Source organism: Pelobates fuscus, chromosome 1 (genome assembly GCF_036172605.1).
Source record: "Pelobates fuscus isolate aPelFus1 chromosome 1, aPelFus1.pri, whole genome shotgun sequence".
NCBI classification, from domain to species: domain Eukaryota; kingdom Metazoa; phylum Chordata; class Amphibia; order Anura; family Pelobatidae; genus Pelobates; species Pelobates fuscus.
Window position 1 is genome coordinate 313,966,965 of NC_086317.1, and position 17,109 is coordinate 313,984,073.

Sequence of the window (17,109 nt, forward strand, 5' to 3'; positions counted from 1 at the left end):
CTGTGAGGGTGAGCAAATGTAGCGCCGGTCAACATATGGCTGCATGTGACACAGCCACTGCATTTAAAACAGCCTTTTTTCCGGATTGTGGTCATCTTGGCATAGCATTGACGAGGATCATTTTTTACTAGTAAATCCCTTAGGTTACGGTTTCGTCTGTAGCTAATGATGGGATTAGTTTTGAATTTTTCAGGGAGATTTTGGTCTACCTGGAACATGTTCCAATGTTTGTAAATACATTTTTTCAGCACAGGAGTAGCGGTGTTGAATGTAAGTGGCAGAAAAATGGTATTCTTTTTCCTAGGTTTTACTTTGTCAATCTGATTGAATTTGTTCCAAGCATTGGTTTTAGCTGTTTCCAGCGTACGGGGGTGAAACCCTCTTACTAGGAATCGATCCCAAACTTCTTGTAATTGTTGCTCTCGATTAGCTGGGTTGCTATTATATCTCATAACCCGAAGAAATTGTGAAATCGGGAGTGAGTCCTTCACATGTTGGGGATGAAAGCTAGTAGCAGCTAATAGTGTGTTTCGATCAGTGGTTTTCCTAAACAAGGTGTAGTCTAATCGATTTTCGTTTTTATATATCCTCACATCCAGAAATTCAATGCTATGCTCATTCCAATTTAGAGTTAACTTGACCGGAGTTGGTAGACTGTTGATCTGTTGGACCATCTTTTCAAGTGTGCTAATGGTGCCTTCCCATATTATGAAGACGTCATCCACAAATCTGGTATATTTTACTATATACGGTTGATATTTCTGCAGGATGTATTTCTCTTCGAACCAATACATAAAGCCATTGGCGTAGGCTGGTGCCATGGCTGCACCCATGGCAGTTCCAGATGTTTGTAGGTAGAATATGTCTTCAAATTTGAAGTAATTGCACGATAATGCGATATTTAGCCATTCCATTAGGTAAGGGATATGCGGACCGCTATATGTGTCATCTTTAGATAAAATCTCGGTTATAGCTTCCATGCCTTCTTTTTTTGGGATTATTGTATAAAGACTTTGGACATCAAGGGTAGCCAAGATTGTCTCTCTATTTGTGAGATTGATGTTTTGTATTTGACTAATAAAATGTTGTGTATCCTTCAGGCATGTTGGTAATTTTTTCACACTATTGTTAATGTGATAATCGATGAATTGAGCTATCGGCTCGATTAATCCGGCTTTGGCCGATATAATAGGACGGCCTGGTGGTTGCTCCGAGTTTTTGTGAATTTTTGGTACTGTGTACATAACCGGGTGTTTGGGGTGTTTAACAAACAAAAACTTCGCTGTTTTTTCATCAAGATACCGATGTGCCAATCCTTCCTCGATTAATGTTTCAATCTTTTTTTGGAATTTTAAAACTGGATTAAATGTAAGTGGTAGGTATGTGGACGTATCGTGTAGCTGTCGGAAGATTTCCTTCCTGTATTCTTCATAGTTTTGGATGACTATGGCTCCACCTTTATCCGCTGGTCGAACTGTAATGGTGGGGTCCTGTATCAAATCCTTTAGTGCTGCATGTTCTTCTTTTGATAGATTGTCCCTATGGTGCGGTGGAGTCATCACAATCGGGTCTATCTCATGTCTCACGACCTGCATGAATGTCTTAATTGAATGATTAGAGGTATATATATCTTTCTTATGTCGGTTAGGAAAGATATGTGTTGTAGTAGAAGTGTCATTTTTCATTACTTCATGACTATACAGTGTTCTCTGTAATTTATACAAATCAATAGCCATATCAAATTTCCTGGGTTTGGCTACTGGTATAAATGTAAGTCCTTTCTGTAGGAGTGAGATATGGTGTTGATCTAAGGTCTTGTTTGAGAGGTTAAATATGGAAGTTATTTCCGGGGCCTGGGGGGTTTTCCCATGGCTCCTATATTTCTTGTAACCCTTTTGTCCCCGTCTAATGTTTCTCTTATGTCTCTGCGGTTTTGTTCTTTTGTATTGATTAGTCGTGGTGGGTCGTTTAAATGTCCTCCATCCTTTAAAAAAGGAGCTTGTTTTTCTGCTTGAGGGTCAGTGTGCCTTTCTCCATCCGAAGCTGATTCACCCGAGCTGATGTCCACTGTTTGTAGAGCGGGTTTCCTGATACGTGTTCTAAATCTGGGGATGGGGTTACGTGTGTTAGATTCTGATCCACTTAACCACCGGTAAACCTGATGGAATTTGTAATCATGGTTTACTTTCTCCACTTTGACCTTTTTGAAACGGTAGTAGAGAATCAGTAAAATGATTCCGAATACTTTGAGTATATATAGTCTAATATGATAGACATAGCTATTGGAAAAAGAGATACCGAATGCTCCACCTGATGTTGGAACTAAACTAGTATATATATATTGAACAAGGATATCGTGACCCTGATAACTGTTTTGAATAAGAACACAGTAAAGTAATCCATAGGATATAAAATCAGATGATAGAAAAAACAGGAGAGCGATTTACCCTATATAATACCTAGCATATAGTACATGTTGGTTTAAATTATTTTATTTTATTTGATATTGGAGTCTACTGCCCCCAGATATAATCGTTAAAGGCAACTGTTTTTCATGGTTTTAGAGTGCTCACTATTTACACTATTCATAGATATCACTTTCACTTAGGCACTATGGTTTATTATGTAAGCTCTACCGAGCTATATCTGGCTGCAAAGTGACTCTTTTCCTCCATAAATGGTGTTTTTCTCTGGGTGTGGGAGACCCGGGATTGTGTATCCAGTTGCTTAGCAACCCGGTCACATGTACATTTCTGCACATCACATGACAGCCTTTACATGGGCTTTTCACTTCCGGGTAGCTCTGTTTGTCAAATGCTGGATTTTTAGATTGTAAAACTGACACTGTTTGCTAGGTTGCTAAGGCAACCTAATCACATGCACATAGCTGATTGCACTCTCCACGTGGCTCTTTCACTTCCTGGGTTGTTCAGCCTGTTGCTAATCTGACCGTCTAATTGGTAAGTGTTATCATACACATATGTATAAATTGTTTGTATTTGCAATGCCTCACTGTGATCTTGATAAAGACCCCAGCAGGGTCGAAACGTCGATTTGTTCTGCACATGTAATGTATTCTATTTGATACAGTAAATACTTTTTTTCACTGAAGAGAAGACCCAGAGTGCTCCCTTTATTTTTGTATTCTATATATATATATATATATATACAATATTTAAGATCATAGAGTTCAAGCCTAACAATAGAATATCTTAGATAGTAAATACGAGTCTCTATATGTTATAATTTAGTTATTCCAGAAACATAGAATGTGACGGCAGATAAGAACCATTCAGCCCATCTAGTCTGCCGAAGTTTCTACATACTTTCATTAGTCACTGGCCTTATCTTAAATCTAGGATAGCCTTATGACTATCCCATGCATTAAACTCCTTCACTGTGTTAACCTCTACCACTTCAGCTGGTAAGCTATCCCATGCATCCACCACTCTCTCAGTAAAGTAATACGTCCTGATATTATTTTTAAACCATTGCTCCTCTAATTTAAGACTGTGTCCTCTTGATGTGGTAGTTTTTCTTCTTTTAAATATGGTCTCCTCCTTTACTGTGTTGATTCCCTTTATGTATTTAAATGTTTCTATCATATCCCCCCCGTCTCGTCTTTCCTCCAAGCTATACATGTTAAGTTCCTTTAACCTTTCCTTGTAAGTTTTATCCTGCAATCCATGAACCAGTTTAGTAGCCCTTCTCTGAACTCTCTCTAAAGTATCAATATTATTCTGAAGATACGGTCTCCAGTACTGCGTACAATACTCCAAGTGAGGTCTCACCAGTGTTCTGTACAATGGCATGAGCACTTCCCTCTTTCTACTGTAAATACCTCTCCCTATACAACCAAGCATTCTGCTAGCATTTCATGCTGCTCTATTACATTGTCTGCCTACGTTTAAGTCATCAGAAATAATCACCCCTAAATCGCTTTCCTCAGCTATTAAGGTTAGGACTGTATCAAATATTCTATAAAAAAATATATATAATTCCGTACTCAAATGTTCTTACGTAGTAAAAATTATATTTGTTTTTTGCCAAAAAATGGTCTATTATGAAGATACATAGAAACAATATGCAAAATATCAAAAGCATCAACATAATGTGGCAAATCAGCAAATATTATATACTCTGCCCTTTGTTTGTTTTTTCGCCCAAGATGCATTATCTTGTATTTATCCACATTAAATGTCAGCTGCCACAGCTCTGACAATTTTTCTAGTTTACCTCAATCTTTTGCCATTTAGCTTATCTCTCCTGGAACATCAACCCTCTTGCAAATATTTGTATCATCAGAAAACAGACATACCTTACCATCAAGACATTCTGTAATGTCACTAATAAAAATATTGAAGAGAATCCCTGAAGTACCCCACTAGTAACAAGCCCATGCTTTGAATATACTCCATTGACTACAACCCTCTGTTGCCTGTCACTCAGCCACTGCCTCACCCATTCAACAATATTGGAATCCAAACTTAAAGATTGCAGTTTATTGATAAGCCTTCTATGTGCGAGTGTCAAAAGCCTTATTGAAATCTAGGTAAGCAATGTCTATTGCAACACCCTGATCTATAATTTTAGTTACCCATTAAAACAAATCAATACGATTAGCTTGACATGATCTTGTCTCTAATTTTGAAATCCATGTGATTTTAGATGTTCAACAATCCTATCCTTTAACATGGTTTCCATTACTTTCCCCACTACTGAAGTAAGGCTTACTGGCCGACAGTTGCCCGACTCCTCCCTACTACCTTTCTTGTGAATTGGCACAACCTTCACTAATTTCTAATCTTCTGGGACTACTCCCGTTAACAATGATTGGTTAAATAAATCAGTTAACAGTTTTGCTAGTCCACCAATACGTTCAGCCTATATATAATTGTCTGTAGAATAGACAATCTCTAAGTATGGTCTTGATTGAACATTATTGGATAAGCTTTCCAATAATATTTTTGGACAAACTACTTTAGAAACATATTAAAATATCAAAACATATATCATGTATAAAAAATATATCAAAATATAAAAATATATATATATATTTTTCATGATATTTAAAATGTCATCCAAAAATATTATACCTTTTGGAAATCTTGTCCAACAATATTTTATTAATGCCTATGCTGGAAAAGTGGACATAATTGGAACGTTCACATGGCTACAAAGCTTATTCTGCCATCAAACAGTACACTTTGGACGGTTGCAAATATACACCACGGTGCCCAAGAGGGCATTTGTACATTGAGTCCTGAGACATTTGTTGATTTATATGCTTCAATAAATTTTGGTTTCATGGGTGGATCCTAGCCACTGAGCTGTGCATTGTTACCTCTTGTTTTCCTGTTTGATTTTTCTGCTGATTAAACCATAGCAGTTTTTTATGCTTTTGCTGGTTTGGTGAATTATATTTTTATTGTTTTGGCACTGTAGTATCCACACTCCCTAATCGTTTATGTTTGCTCTCCACCATTGAGCAAGAAAATCATAGAAACATCGAATGTGACGGCAGATAAGAACCATTTGGCCCATCTAGTCTGCCCAATTTTCTAAATACTTTCATTAGTCCCTGGCATTATCTTATAGTTAGGATAGCCTAATGCCTATCCCACGCATGCTTAAACTCCTTTACTGTGTTAACCTCTACCACTTCAGCTGGAAGGCTATTCCATGCATCTACTACCCTCTCAGTAAAGAGAAATGTTGAGGAAATATCAAGTGCATAATGAGTATCAGAAGACATGTATTAAAAATAACTGGGTTATTTTTGTTCAAGGCTATTGGATCTGGCACCTGTAATTATTCTATTAATATTGATCAAGTTTCCTTAAAGAGAAACTTTGAGCACCACAACTACTGCAGCTTATTGCAGTGTTGTGATGCATCCTTCCATCAAACTAATTTCGAGTTGTGTGACTTTAAATTGGGAAATCCTTGCCCCCAATGCCCTGCACTCATCTGATAATCAGGTAATGTGGACATTTTACTCCTTATTGTGTGTCCAACGCAGTTCAACCTGAGATGGTTATGAGAGCTAAGGGCCAGCACTCATAGTGTATACACTGAATGCTCTTCTCAATGTGCCTGATTTTCTTTGGGGGCTAGAGTAGCAGTTTTTAAACTAAAGGGACTGTTATTTTTTTTTCTCTGCTTTATTTTAATTACTTTTTTTTTCTTTCAGAATGAGATTAGACTACAGCAGAAAACTGTTGAAAAACTGGAGGTCACTATTAAAAATATAATGGTGGTGAGTGTATTTAAATATAAATGAAAAATGAATGGTAGTAATGTTTCTATTCAATGAATCCCCAGTTAAAATATTCCTTTTGGCATTAACCAAATAAGAAATGATTTACGAAATTTAGAGGAATGATATAATACAGGGTTCAAAATTTCCATTTGCCCACTAGCCTCTGGCAAAAATTCAGCAATGGCAAGTAGAAATTCACTCTGGGTGAAAGTGCCATGGACCACCCAAGCTTGCAGTGGTGCGTAACTTTTAGGGATGCCTGGTATCGTAGGACTTGGAATTTTCAGCCTAATCTAGTACATGAAATCGGACATTATCAAATTATTGTATCCAACTTACTAAATTCCTAGGTTGAAGTACAAGCAAGTGTAAAGTCTGTAATTTAGACATTCTGCCCAATAGAAACATGTCCTTGCTAGGAAATATTATTGACTGTTTCTGTGTATAGAAAATGATCAGTGCACACACAAAATATACTGTTTTGAATTTTCCAAAGCTACTTCAAATATATTTAGTTTAGTCATACTGATATCTTGTTAAAATACTCCATTACTGGTGGGTTATACAGTAATTTTAATATGGAAGATAAAAGCACTAGTGGCTCCTTTACGTGCATAAAAGCAGTTAATACACTGTTTCTGTTTACTTTGTATACCATAAGATGACTAAAAGCAGTATTTTTGTTGCGTTAGACATGGGGTAAAGCTAAAGGTGGATATACAGTGTCTCACAAAAGTGAGTACACCCGTCACATTTTTGTAAATATTTTATTATATCTTTTCATGTGACAACACTGAAGAAATGACACTCTGCTACAATGTACAGTAGTACGTGTACAGTCTGTATAACAGTGTAAATTTGCTGTCTCCTCAAAATAACTCAACACATATCTATTAATGTCTAAACCTTTGGCAACGGTACATCCCTAAGCTGAATTGTCCAATTTGTACTCACTTTTGTTGCCAACGGTTTAGACATTAAAGGGACACTCCAGGCACCCAGACCACTTCTGCCCATTGGAGTGGGCTGGGTGCCAACTCCCACTACCCTTAACCCTGCAAGTGTAATATTGCAGGGTTAACTTCTCCTCTAGTGGCTGTCTACTAGACAGCCACTGGAGGGCACTTCCGGGATTCTAGCACACGCTGTGTGAGGACCTCCAGCGTCGCTAAAATCCCCATAGGAAAGCATTGAAAAGCATTTTCAATGCTTTCCTATGGAGAGGTCTCCTATGGCACATTAGGTCTACCCCCCCAGCGGGTGTGATCAATCTCCGCCACTGGCTGACGTGATGAAGGGGAGGAGCATGAGCGGAGGAAGAAGCAGCGACGTGGGACATGTCGCTGCCTCTGATAAGTCAAAACCTCTTCAGCAACCGGGGATGAAATGTGGGAGGGAGAGGGAACCTGCGGTGCCAAGAAAACAGGTTGTTTTCCTGGCACTGGAGAGTCCCTTTAATGGCTGTGTGTTTAGTTATTTTGAGGGGACAGCAAATTTACACTGTTATACAGGCTGTACACTTACTATTTTACATTGTAGCAGAGTGTCATTTCTTTAGTGTTGTCACATGAAAAGATATAATAAAATATTTACAAAAATGTGAGGGATGTACTCCCTCTTGTGAGATACTGTAATTCTATGACGCTCTTCCTTGCAAGCACTGGCATCTTCTTTCATCAGCTCCAGGTGCTTTAACTGATGTAACTGCTGTGCTTTTGAGGATATGAGATAGAACAACACAAATGGTCCAGCAGGATCCTTCATAGAACAGAACGCACAATGAACAAGAAGATGCCTGCCTCTTTTGGTAACTTTTGACAAAAGTTGATAGGGGAAGCTATTCCTTTTGTCAAACTGGACTTTCCAAATAAGTCAAACCAGTCCCTACTTTGTTTTTTGTTAGCTTTAAATGTATTGGGATGACAATAGTATTTCAATGCATTTCAAAAAATATTACATCTTTATGGAATACTCATAACTTGACCACAGGTGTTTTAATAAGGATACAACGTTATTTATGCATAACTTGAGAAATGTGTTTTTAAACAGGATGCTAATATTGCCAAAGAACATTTAGTAAAAGCAGAAAACGACTTGCGAGAGATAAAGGAGGAAAACAGATCTTTGAATACCCTCTTAGACCAGCTGCAGGAGGACAAGAACAGGCTGACAAAGAAAGTGGAGAAATTGGAGAAGACAGGTGTGGCATATGAAATAATGGAAGTTTTTTATTCACTTAAAGTTATGCTGAAAATGTATATTGTGCTGACACTGTAAAATTCCTTCTAGTATATTGCCAATATAAGCATTAAATTACACAGGAAGTGAGAGGTGCTGGAGGAGGATCCTGGCTGTCCTCCTCCTCCATGTGTGTGCTGTGAAGGCACATCATGATGTCCTGATACCGCCAGCCGGAACTCTGTTTCTCCCTGACCTCTTCCTGTGTGAAGGCACTGAGTTGTGGTTGAGCACTCACTCTGTATGTGCAGTGACTTGGAATTTTCAGCCTAATCTATTACATGAAATCTGACATTATCAAATTATTGTAACACGGCTTGGAAAAGAGCTTATACGATCACCCAAGACACCAAAAGGTGCTGGTTCTGTACCTAGGAAGCAATGCAGCCCATTGACAATCCAGCCTACAATTAAGTAAGTAGTTACATACAAATAATAAAGTCAACCACCACAATCACACTCTGTCAACCTGCGCACAATCACACAGATCACACACAGGTCTGTTGCTTACAGGGAACCCTTTCTTTGATTCTTGCACCCAGCGGTTTCTTGTTATGCCCATGAAACTCCCTCTTAGTGGAAGGACTAAAGGCAAACCAGGTGCTTTTATATGATTAAAAATGTTATCCTGGTTTCCCTTGTGATTGCTTCTTTTTAATCACATGGACCCAGAATAGCACCTTTTGCCTTAAACCACATTTACCAGTATAAAACTTTCATCTTAACATTTTCTCACAGAGAAGAACACTGTTTTAGCAAATGAGAAGAGAAGAACCACCAGCCCCTCTAAGTTGGATGCATTTGTCAAGACATTAGAGGACGAAAGAGATCATTACAAGAGGGAAGCAGATAATCTGAGGAAGATGGTCCGTGGCCGTAGTTGTAGCCCTAAGCGTACTCCCGCCCAGGTAGGCAGCACAGCATCCTTAAAATCCTACTAAACCGTGCATGAGATACCCATCATATTTTTAATTGATCTTCTTTTAAAATGGAATAGCCATCGCTGTATAATTAAACTCCAGTAAGAAATATTACTGTATTTACATCATAGACGGCTGCAGCAGAGAATTGTTCCAATTCTAATTAAAGAAAAACTGTCAACTTTTTCTTAGTTAGTGTTTAGCAGGTGAGTTTTCCTTTCATGGTCTGTATAGAAAGTGTGCAGATATTGCATTTGCCAGGCTCCCCCCTTTGCCCAGTGTGTGCAGACATTTTCAGTGATCATGGTTTGGAATCAGCCATTCTCCGACCTAAGATCACATTCTGTAAGCCAGCTGCTGCACATTTGCAACCGAGAGAAGAATGCAAGAAATAGATCACTCTGTCACCCTTGTAATTCACATCTACTCATATTTATTTTCGTATCTGTGTATATATTACTCGCCATGTCATTTTTTTAATCCTAACTTTTTCCTTCCTTCATAGCTTGAACCTGAACTTAAAAAAGCTGCCCAGGAAAGAGACGCCTTAAGAACCATGCTGGAGAAATATGAGCGTCATATGGCAGAAATCCAGGCTAATGTCAAAGTTCTGACATCAGACAGGGATAAAACCAATGTGCTGTATGACAAGGTACTTACTTAACCTCACCATCCCCTGTGCACAGCATTTAGCTGGGCATCTGCAGTAAGTCACTTTATTTCAGTTGTAGTCTACTTTCCAAGGCACAGATATATGATTCTGGGGCTTTTAAATGGAAACCATGACTTCTCTGGAAATATGATGTTCCATTTTGTTTAAAATGTATATTAAAGATTTAGGAAATTATATCACAATTCAGGTCAGTCCAAGCACAGCCAAGGCATATACTGGACTGGAGGGAAAGCAAACAGAAACACAGGGGAGATTTATGAAAGTTTTCTAAAAAATGTGTCCTTCATTTTTGGTTTCTAATCTTTTTGTATGTATTGATTCTAGAACTAGTTGACTATTGATTCTAGAACTTAATTCTACAATTTCTCACTGAAAAAAAAAATATTAGAACAGAAAGTGAAATTTAGAGCTACAAAAAAGGAGAAATAAATACTTTTCTGGAAAAGTGATGGAAAGATTGATAAAGCCATGGTATCGTAATTACTCTCTAAAAAAGGCACAAAACTCTTTGCCACACCTTGATAAACCCCCCAACCCTGATTGTCTCTCTTACTCCAACTCCCACGGACTATGTACAAAGACAGAAAAGGGCAGAACACAGTTGCAAGTATTTATTTCTACATTTAATTTTATTTTGACATATTTTTGTTAAATATAAGAATGAAGGTAAGTTTACATTAAAACTCCTGGTAACTGACAGATCCCTTTTTTAAGAACGTGCTGATTTGAGCTTAACATCAAGTGCGGTCCCAAGACATCATAGGCTCTTGAACTGAGACATTACATGTGTAATGTGTATGTAGTGTTCTTTGTAACAGATTTGTTTTTGCACAACCGTATTCTAATCCATTGTATGATGTTTTAGGCACAGCAAGAAGTAACACTGCTTCGAAAAGAGCTTATACGATCACCTAAGACACCAAAAGCATGTGTTACAGCTCAAAGCATCCTGCGACGAGTGGAATCTGAAAGGGACAGTGCTATTTCGGATTTACGCAGGATGACCACAGAACGTGACAGTCTGAGAGAGAGATTAAAGGTAAGAAATTATTCTCTGAACACAAAGATATATTTTTTAAATTCATGAATTGTATAACAGTAATGGTTTGAGATTTTATTTTTTACATGTCTATGAAGATATTGATGGCAAAAGCTGCTACACAACAATAAAACACTGACCCATAATAAAACTAATGGCTCTATGAATTAAGAGAAATGTCTCTTGTCAATGTTAAATATGGTTTAATGATTCACTTTAAGAATATCAACATTGTTTTGAATTTTAAACAGCAAGCAGCATCATAAAAACACAATAGTGGCACAACACGGTTATTGTGCTTTTTATAACGATCAGCATCATTACAGCTAATGGAATACTGTTGTATTCAGTGCTGTTATGATGCAGGGTGCGTCATTACAGCAGATGGACATTGGATGTCTAAAATCATGGGAGTCATGGAGTTCTGGGTTCTACCTAATCGCATAAGTGCTCCTTAAAAGCTAATTCACTAAAATTCTCCTGTGCTATTGCTAAAATAGTGTCACTCAAACAATACTCAACATGTAAAACTCAATTTTATTTATTTGTTATTTTTTTTTCTAAATATTATTTAAAGTTCACTTTTTAAAAAAAATTATGAAAAAAAATATATATATTTTTTTATTAATGCAGATTTCACAGGAGACATCTATTAATGACAGAGCTCACCTGGAGCAAAGAGTGGAAGAACTGCAATCATCAATTCGAATAGTAAGAATATGAATGATCTAAATATAAAAGTCTGTTTTGTATCATCATCACATAAGTGTAATACCTAAGGCAATTAAAATAACTACACTTTACACAGCATCTCAGGATGATATTGTTCCAATGACACACCCAGGGTGCTTTGCAACATATGCAAATGAGCACAAACAATACTCTTTACTTATGATATTTTTATTTGTTCCCTTAATATTAGCTTGCTATTTTTAATGTAGCCTTCAGAAACCCATACTAGCTTTGTTCACAACTTGAAATCTTCTTGACTTTATCAAAAAAGTCTTGATTGTCTGTATGTTTATAGATCTGTCTGTATATCTATCTATCTATCTATCTATTAATCCTCGTTCACAAGTGATATCCCTTTAAGTTGTAGAGTTTTAATTTGCAGAGTCTGCATGTGCAAAACAGCCACAACCCCTACACATGCAAACACACTTGTGAATATGGGTCTTCCTTTGCATTTTGCTGTAGATATGCCTGTGTGCTATTTGTACCTCAAGAGGAGGTATTCATACTTTCTTCAGGTTACAGACATATACAATATACAGTTTATATACATCAATCATTAAAGTTCAATTCTGGCTGGGTCTTTAGCCAAGTGAACAATACATGAAACAAGTGCATATAAATGTATGTGCCCTTATAAACCCAGTGCATGAATTTTGTTACAGATGGAAAATGATTGTGGCGACCACAAATCTAAGATTTCTATATTAAAAGACACAGTGTCCTCCTTGGAGAATGAAATTAAAATTCTGACTCAGAGAGCAAGGGAAGCTGAAAGTGAACTGATCCAACGCAAGTCACAATGTGACTCACTGAGGTGTGTTCGGAATTAATATCTCTCTGCTGTTACATGTCGGATATTTTTTATAGTCTGGTAGTTCTGTTGTTAAACAGGCAGAAAAAGACAAGTTCACATATAATTCCATGTTCAGTTTCAACTTCTGTATATATGTCTAATCTGTGGCTGAAACAATTATCTTTATAACGTCCAGAATTAAATGTAACTTCTGCATTTACCATTAACATTAATTAGTAGGCCTTTTTAGACTATGAAGTAGTATGGAAAAAGTCTCAAGAATTGTCATGTTATATGTTGGCAAATTGATATTTAAAGGGAGACTATGAATTGATTTTTGAGCATTCTGTGTGCTTTCACAGGTTATTTAATGAGAAAACCGAACATTCATTTGAAGAAACTCAGCGCCGCCTATCACTAAAACTCACTGAACTGCAATTGGCACAAGAAAAGATTGTAAAACTGGAGGATAAAACAGGTATGTAAAAAGCCCAGGGTACAAAAGTTCACAGTGCCATGTGATTGACAGTGCCATGTCTGCATACTTTGCGCAGTGTTTGTCTCTGAATAAATATTTCTTCAAGTAGACTGAGTGATTATATTTTATTATTAATGGGATAATACCATACATACAACCTAAAACTCATTCTCTCACATTTTCTACACAACCCCTAGTAATAGCATAGTCTCCAAATTATGGCTAATAATGTGCAAGTGTGAAGCAAACTACAGACAATCATTCACGGCTAGGGGGTTCAAACAAAATTGCATATTTTATGTTATTAAATCTCCCAACATAATAAAGTCTCCTCAAGACACATTTTGAAGGAGAAAATCTCTGTTCTATAACACATTAGTTTATAGCAAATTATTATTTTAAAAGAGTCCATTTTATTTCAGATTGTTTAATGCTACCATACGTCAAATTTGAACATGTATTCTAATATACATATGTTTTATGTTAAAGCTGAACTTACAAGCCAAAGTCTCTCTCAGCGAGACGAACTCTCCATCTTCAAGGCAACTATTTCTCAGTTGAACACTGAAAAAGATTCCTTCATCTACAGTTTGGATCAGAAGGCTGCAAACATTTCTTCACTTGAGAAGAGCATTTCTATAAAAGTAAGGCATCATAATTAAATCCGTTGCACTGGGACGGAACCACTGGGTTTTGGTTTAAAAAAAAAAATGTATACATTGATAACATCTATTTAAAAGTAAAACACAAGCTAGTTTCTATATATTTTCTAGTTAATATATATATATTTAGTTTGTGTTTTACTTTCAAATTCACAAATAATATTATATAAACATTGTTTATATTTCATGTGAATTTATACCTTGTTTTACTTTCCTTGTTTTAACATAGTTACAACATAAAATGCATTTCATTTTGGGATAGAAAGGACTTTGCCACCTGTCTTCTAAATACAACATAAAAAGTAATCCTAGCATAAAATCATGTCTGATTAGTTAATGTTTTAGGGACATTTCTAATACGAAGATCCCATTTGGAATTTCCTAGTTTACCTTTTGCCATGAAATGCATTACTTTATATATGAGGGATGTCATCTGCAATTTGCCAATACTGCACCGCCATGTACTGCATGCCAGCTCTGTCACTTCACGTATTGCATTTCAGCCCTGTCATTCAATTTATTGCATGCCAGCTCTGACACTACATTTATATCGGTGCTGCCTGGGCATGTTTGAGAGGGCAAATATTTTCTCTTTCCTTATACTCCACTCTATTGGTAAAAGTTGGGGACTTCCGTAGGCGTATACTATTATTTTCACTCCAGATTAGAGGTAGTGCAGTGCAACTGGGATATCCTCTAATCTGAATCATTCTAGGCAGACAGACACCTTAAATTTAAATTGATTAGATCCTACCCAAACTCCTCCTCCATTAGTATAAAAAGTTAGAAAACCCAAGACCCCCCAGATCGAGCACAGTGAGTAAGCTGTAGCTTAAGAGGGCTCTGGCCCATCTTCCTGCAAGAAGCAGAGCGGGTCAGGTGCTTCCTCCATCCTCTTCTTAGGTGCGTTCCACCTCTATGTCTTCTGTCTATTTTCTTCTTGCCATGTGTGATCTGCCACTAAGCTAATAATTGTTTTGGCATTTTGATTACATACTTCTTTGTTTACTTGCTATGAAACTCGGGGGAGGACGACATTAAATTGTAAAAAATCTAAAAATCTAAACTGAGCATCACCCAGTCATCGCAAATAGGTAGTTCATCATCTGTAGTAAATTAAGTGTTCTTTGAAAGTTTATTTACAATATTGCTTTATTTTGTGTATTCATTTTGGAATGTAAGTGTAATCTGTACTCTGTGTTTTTATTACTAAGGAAAGCACCATTGAAAGCTTGAGGAGTGCGCTTAGTGAAATGGAAGATTCTGCACGGTAAGCTTCACTGAAATGACATATGACAGAGTTAAATCTCAGCTAGAATACCACAAAGTGCTCATCAAATGAAATGCTTTGTCTACAAGTAGAGAGGGTAGAGTATATTATTATCAGTAGATTATTTTGGATACAAGTTTCTCATGGGATAATCAATGGATCAGTAGGTTACTGATTTGCATTGAATAGAGAATAATGTTGTTAGGGAATTCACGCTATGGACAATAACCGTTACCAGGTTAGAACTGAGTTTAGTAATTTGCTCCAACTTTCAGTGTACTTGTCATTATACTCATAGGGTTGTCATGGACTCAAGGGACCTCTCACGTTATGCCACGTTGGATCTATTTCACGCAATTAAATACCTGAGGGACTCATATTCTACAAGCTCTTGTTGGGACCTTTTGGCCAGTTTGCCGTAGAATATTTCACAGAGGATAAAATAACACTTATTTTTAGTACAAAATAAAATAAAAATTACTCTATTAAAATGTATTTTAAAATACCACAGGATGTTTTGAAATAGATCTGAAAAATAAACAAGGAATAAAATCATCGATATTTTTTTAATATTAAAATGCATCAATCTAAAATGTTTCTACAGGCAATCTGTGAAGACTGTGAGCAGCCAGGAGCAGGATATAAGCAGGTTGCGCCGGCAGATAGATGACATCAGTGATGAGCTTACTCGTACAGCAAGAGACAGGGAGCTTCTATCTCAGGAAAAATCACACCTTCAAGACCAGCTGTCTAAGTGCAAAATGGAGATACAGGTAAGTAGTAAAAACTATTTTAGGGTAAAAAAAAATCATTAAAGGAACCCTTCAGACCCCTAGAGCACATAAAGGGAAACCATATAGCTAGGAAAACCAAGTTGGGGGGACCAAACACGCATGCGCTGTGAGCGCCGTGCTCGCAATTAGGACTTCAAAAGCATTCTATGTAATGCTTTCCTATGGGGTCTTGGGGGACGGATGTCCTCATGCAAAGCAAGAGGAGGTCCAGAGTCAATTAGGCGACCAAGAGGCTTGACAACCCAGAAGTCCCTATAGTAACTGTCTGGTAAACAGCCACTAGAGGTGGGGTTAACCCAGCAAATTATGGATAGGGTAAGGTCCTCCTGGATATGTCCTCCAAATGAAAGGGCCTAACCCTGTGTATAGAGTAACGAAACAAATGTTCCCTCTGGGAACCAAATTGTTTGGAATGACATTTATGCATAGAGCTGAAACATAATAAAGAAAAATGAGACCCAATAGAAATGGTTGTGCAAAGTAAAGTGTAGTGAAAAAAATACTAAATTAGACCATACCTACACATATGAACATTTGTTGAGTTAACCCAACAAGGTAATTATTGCCGTTTTTGATAAACTGCAATAATTAAAAGTGCAGGGTTAAGGGGCCTGGGACACTGCACACAGACCACTTCAATGAGCTGAAGACCAGACCACTTCAATTAGGTGCCTATAGTGTCCGTTTAAGCTTGCTGCAGTGCTTTATGTGTGTGACGTGTGTGTCCTCTTTTTAAATTTTACAAAATGGACAGATTTCAATAGGAACAGGCACTTTTATAAATGACCCTTTTTACACATCCTTGATGCTAAACTCATTTGGTAAGCAATTGCTTAGAGCACCTGCCTTGCAAAGACTTTTTATTCAGCTGTATTGGGATGTATGTGAATGGACAGACACAGAATCTCTGGGCTGTGGAAGAAGTGCAGGGCGTGCAAAGGCTGCAGACAAGAGACCCGCCGCTTTTGCAAGCTGTTTTTAGATATACCCCAATGACAAAAATTAAAACATGCATAAATAAAAGCATGCATGTTTTCATTGTGGGGTATATATACTGAACAGTGATTTTTCTTTTTTTATTTGGGCAGTGGAATGTCTCTTTAAGTCTTTTTGACTGTTCACAAAATATCTTGTATTACTATGTTTTTTGAGACATATAATGTCTAGTACTTTTGTTAATTTTGTGTGAAAAGAAAATAATGTGCACCGTTTATGTTATAAAATGAAAATAAAAACATTCTACTT

The 17,109-nt window shown here is 37.1% G+C and overlaps 1 protein-coding gene across 1 annotated transcript in view; it reads left to right on the top strand.

Annotated features, from left to right (window-relative positions):
• TSGA10 (testis specific 10) overlaps positions 1-17,109 on the top strand; it is a 42,622-nt gene that overhangs the window by 5,888 nt on the left and 19,625 nt on the right. Inside the window, exons 3-13 of the mRNA XM_063444648.1 lie at positions 6,194-6,259; positions 8,312-8,462; positions 9,239-9,408; positions 9,926-10,072; positions 10,959-11,132; positions 11,766-11,843; positions 12,530-12,681; positions 13,023-13,138; positions 13,628-13,782; positions 15,015-15,070; positions 15,675-15,843. Of these exons, the coding sequence (XP_063300718.1) occupies positions 6,194-6,259; positions 8,312-8,462; positions 9,239-9,408; positions 9,926-10,072; positions 10,959-11,132; positions 11,766-11,843; positions 12,530-12,681; positions 13,023-13,138; positions 13,628-13,782; positions 15,015-15,070; positions 15,675-15,843 (1,434 nt within the window). The remainder of the gene's footprint in view (positions 1-6,193; positions 6,260-8,311; positions 8,463-9,238; positions 9,409-9,925; positions 10,073-10,958; positions 11,133-11,765; positions 11,844-12,529; positions 12,682-13,022; positions 13,139-13,627; positions 13,783-15,014; positions 15,071-15,674; positions 15,844-17,109) is intronic.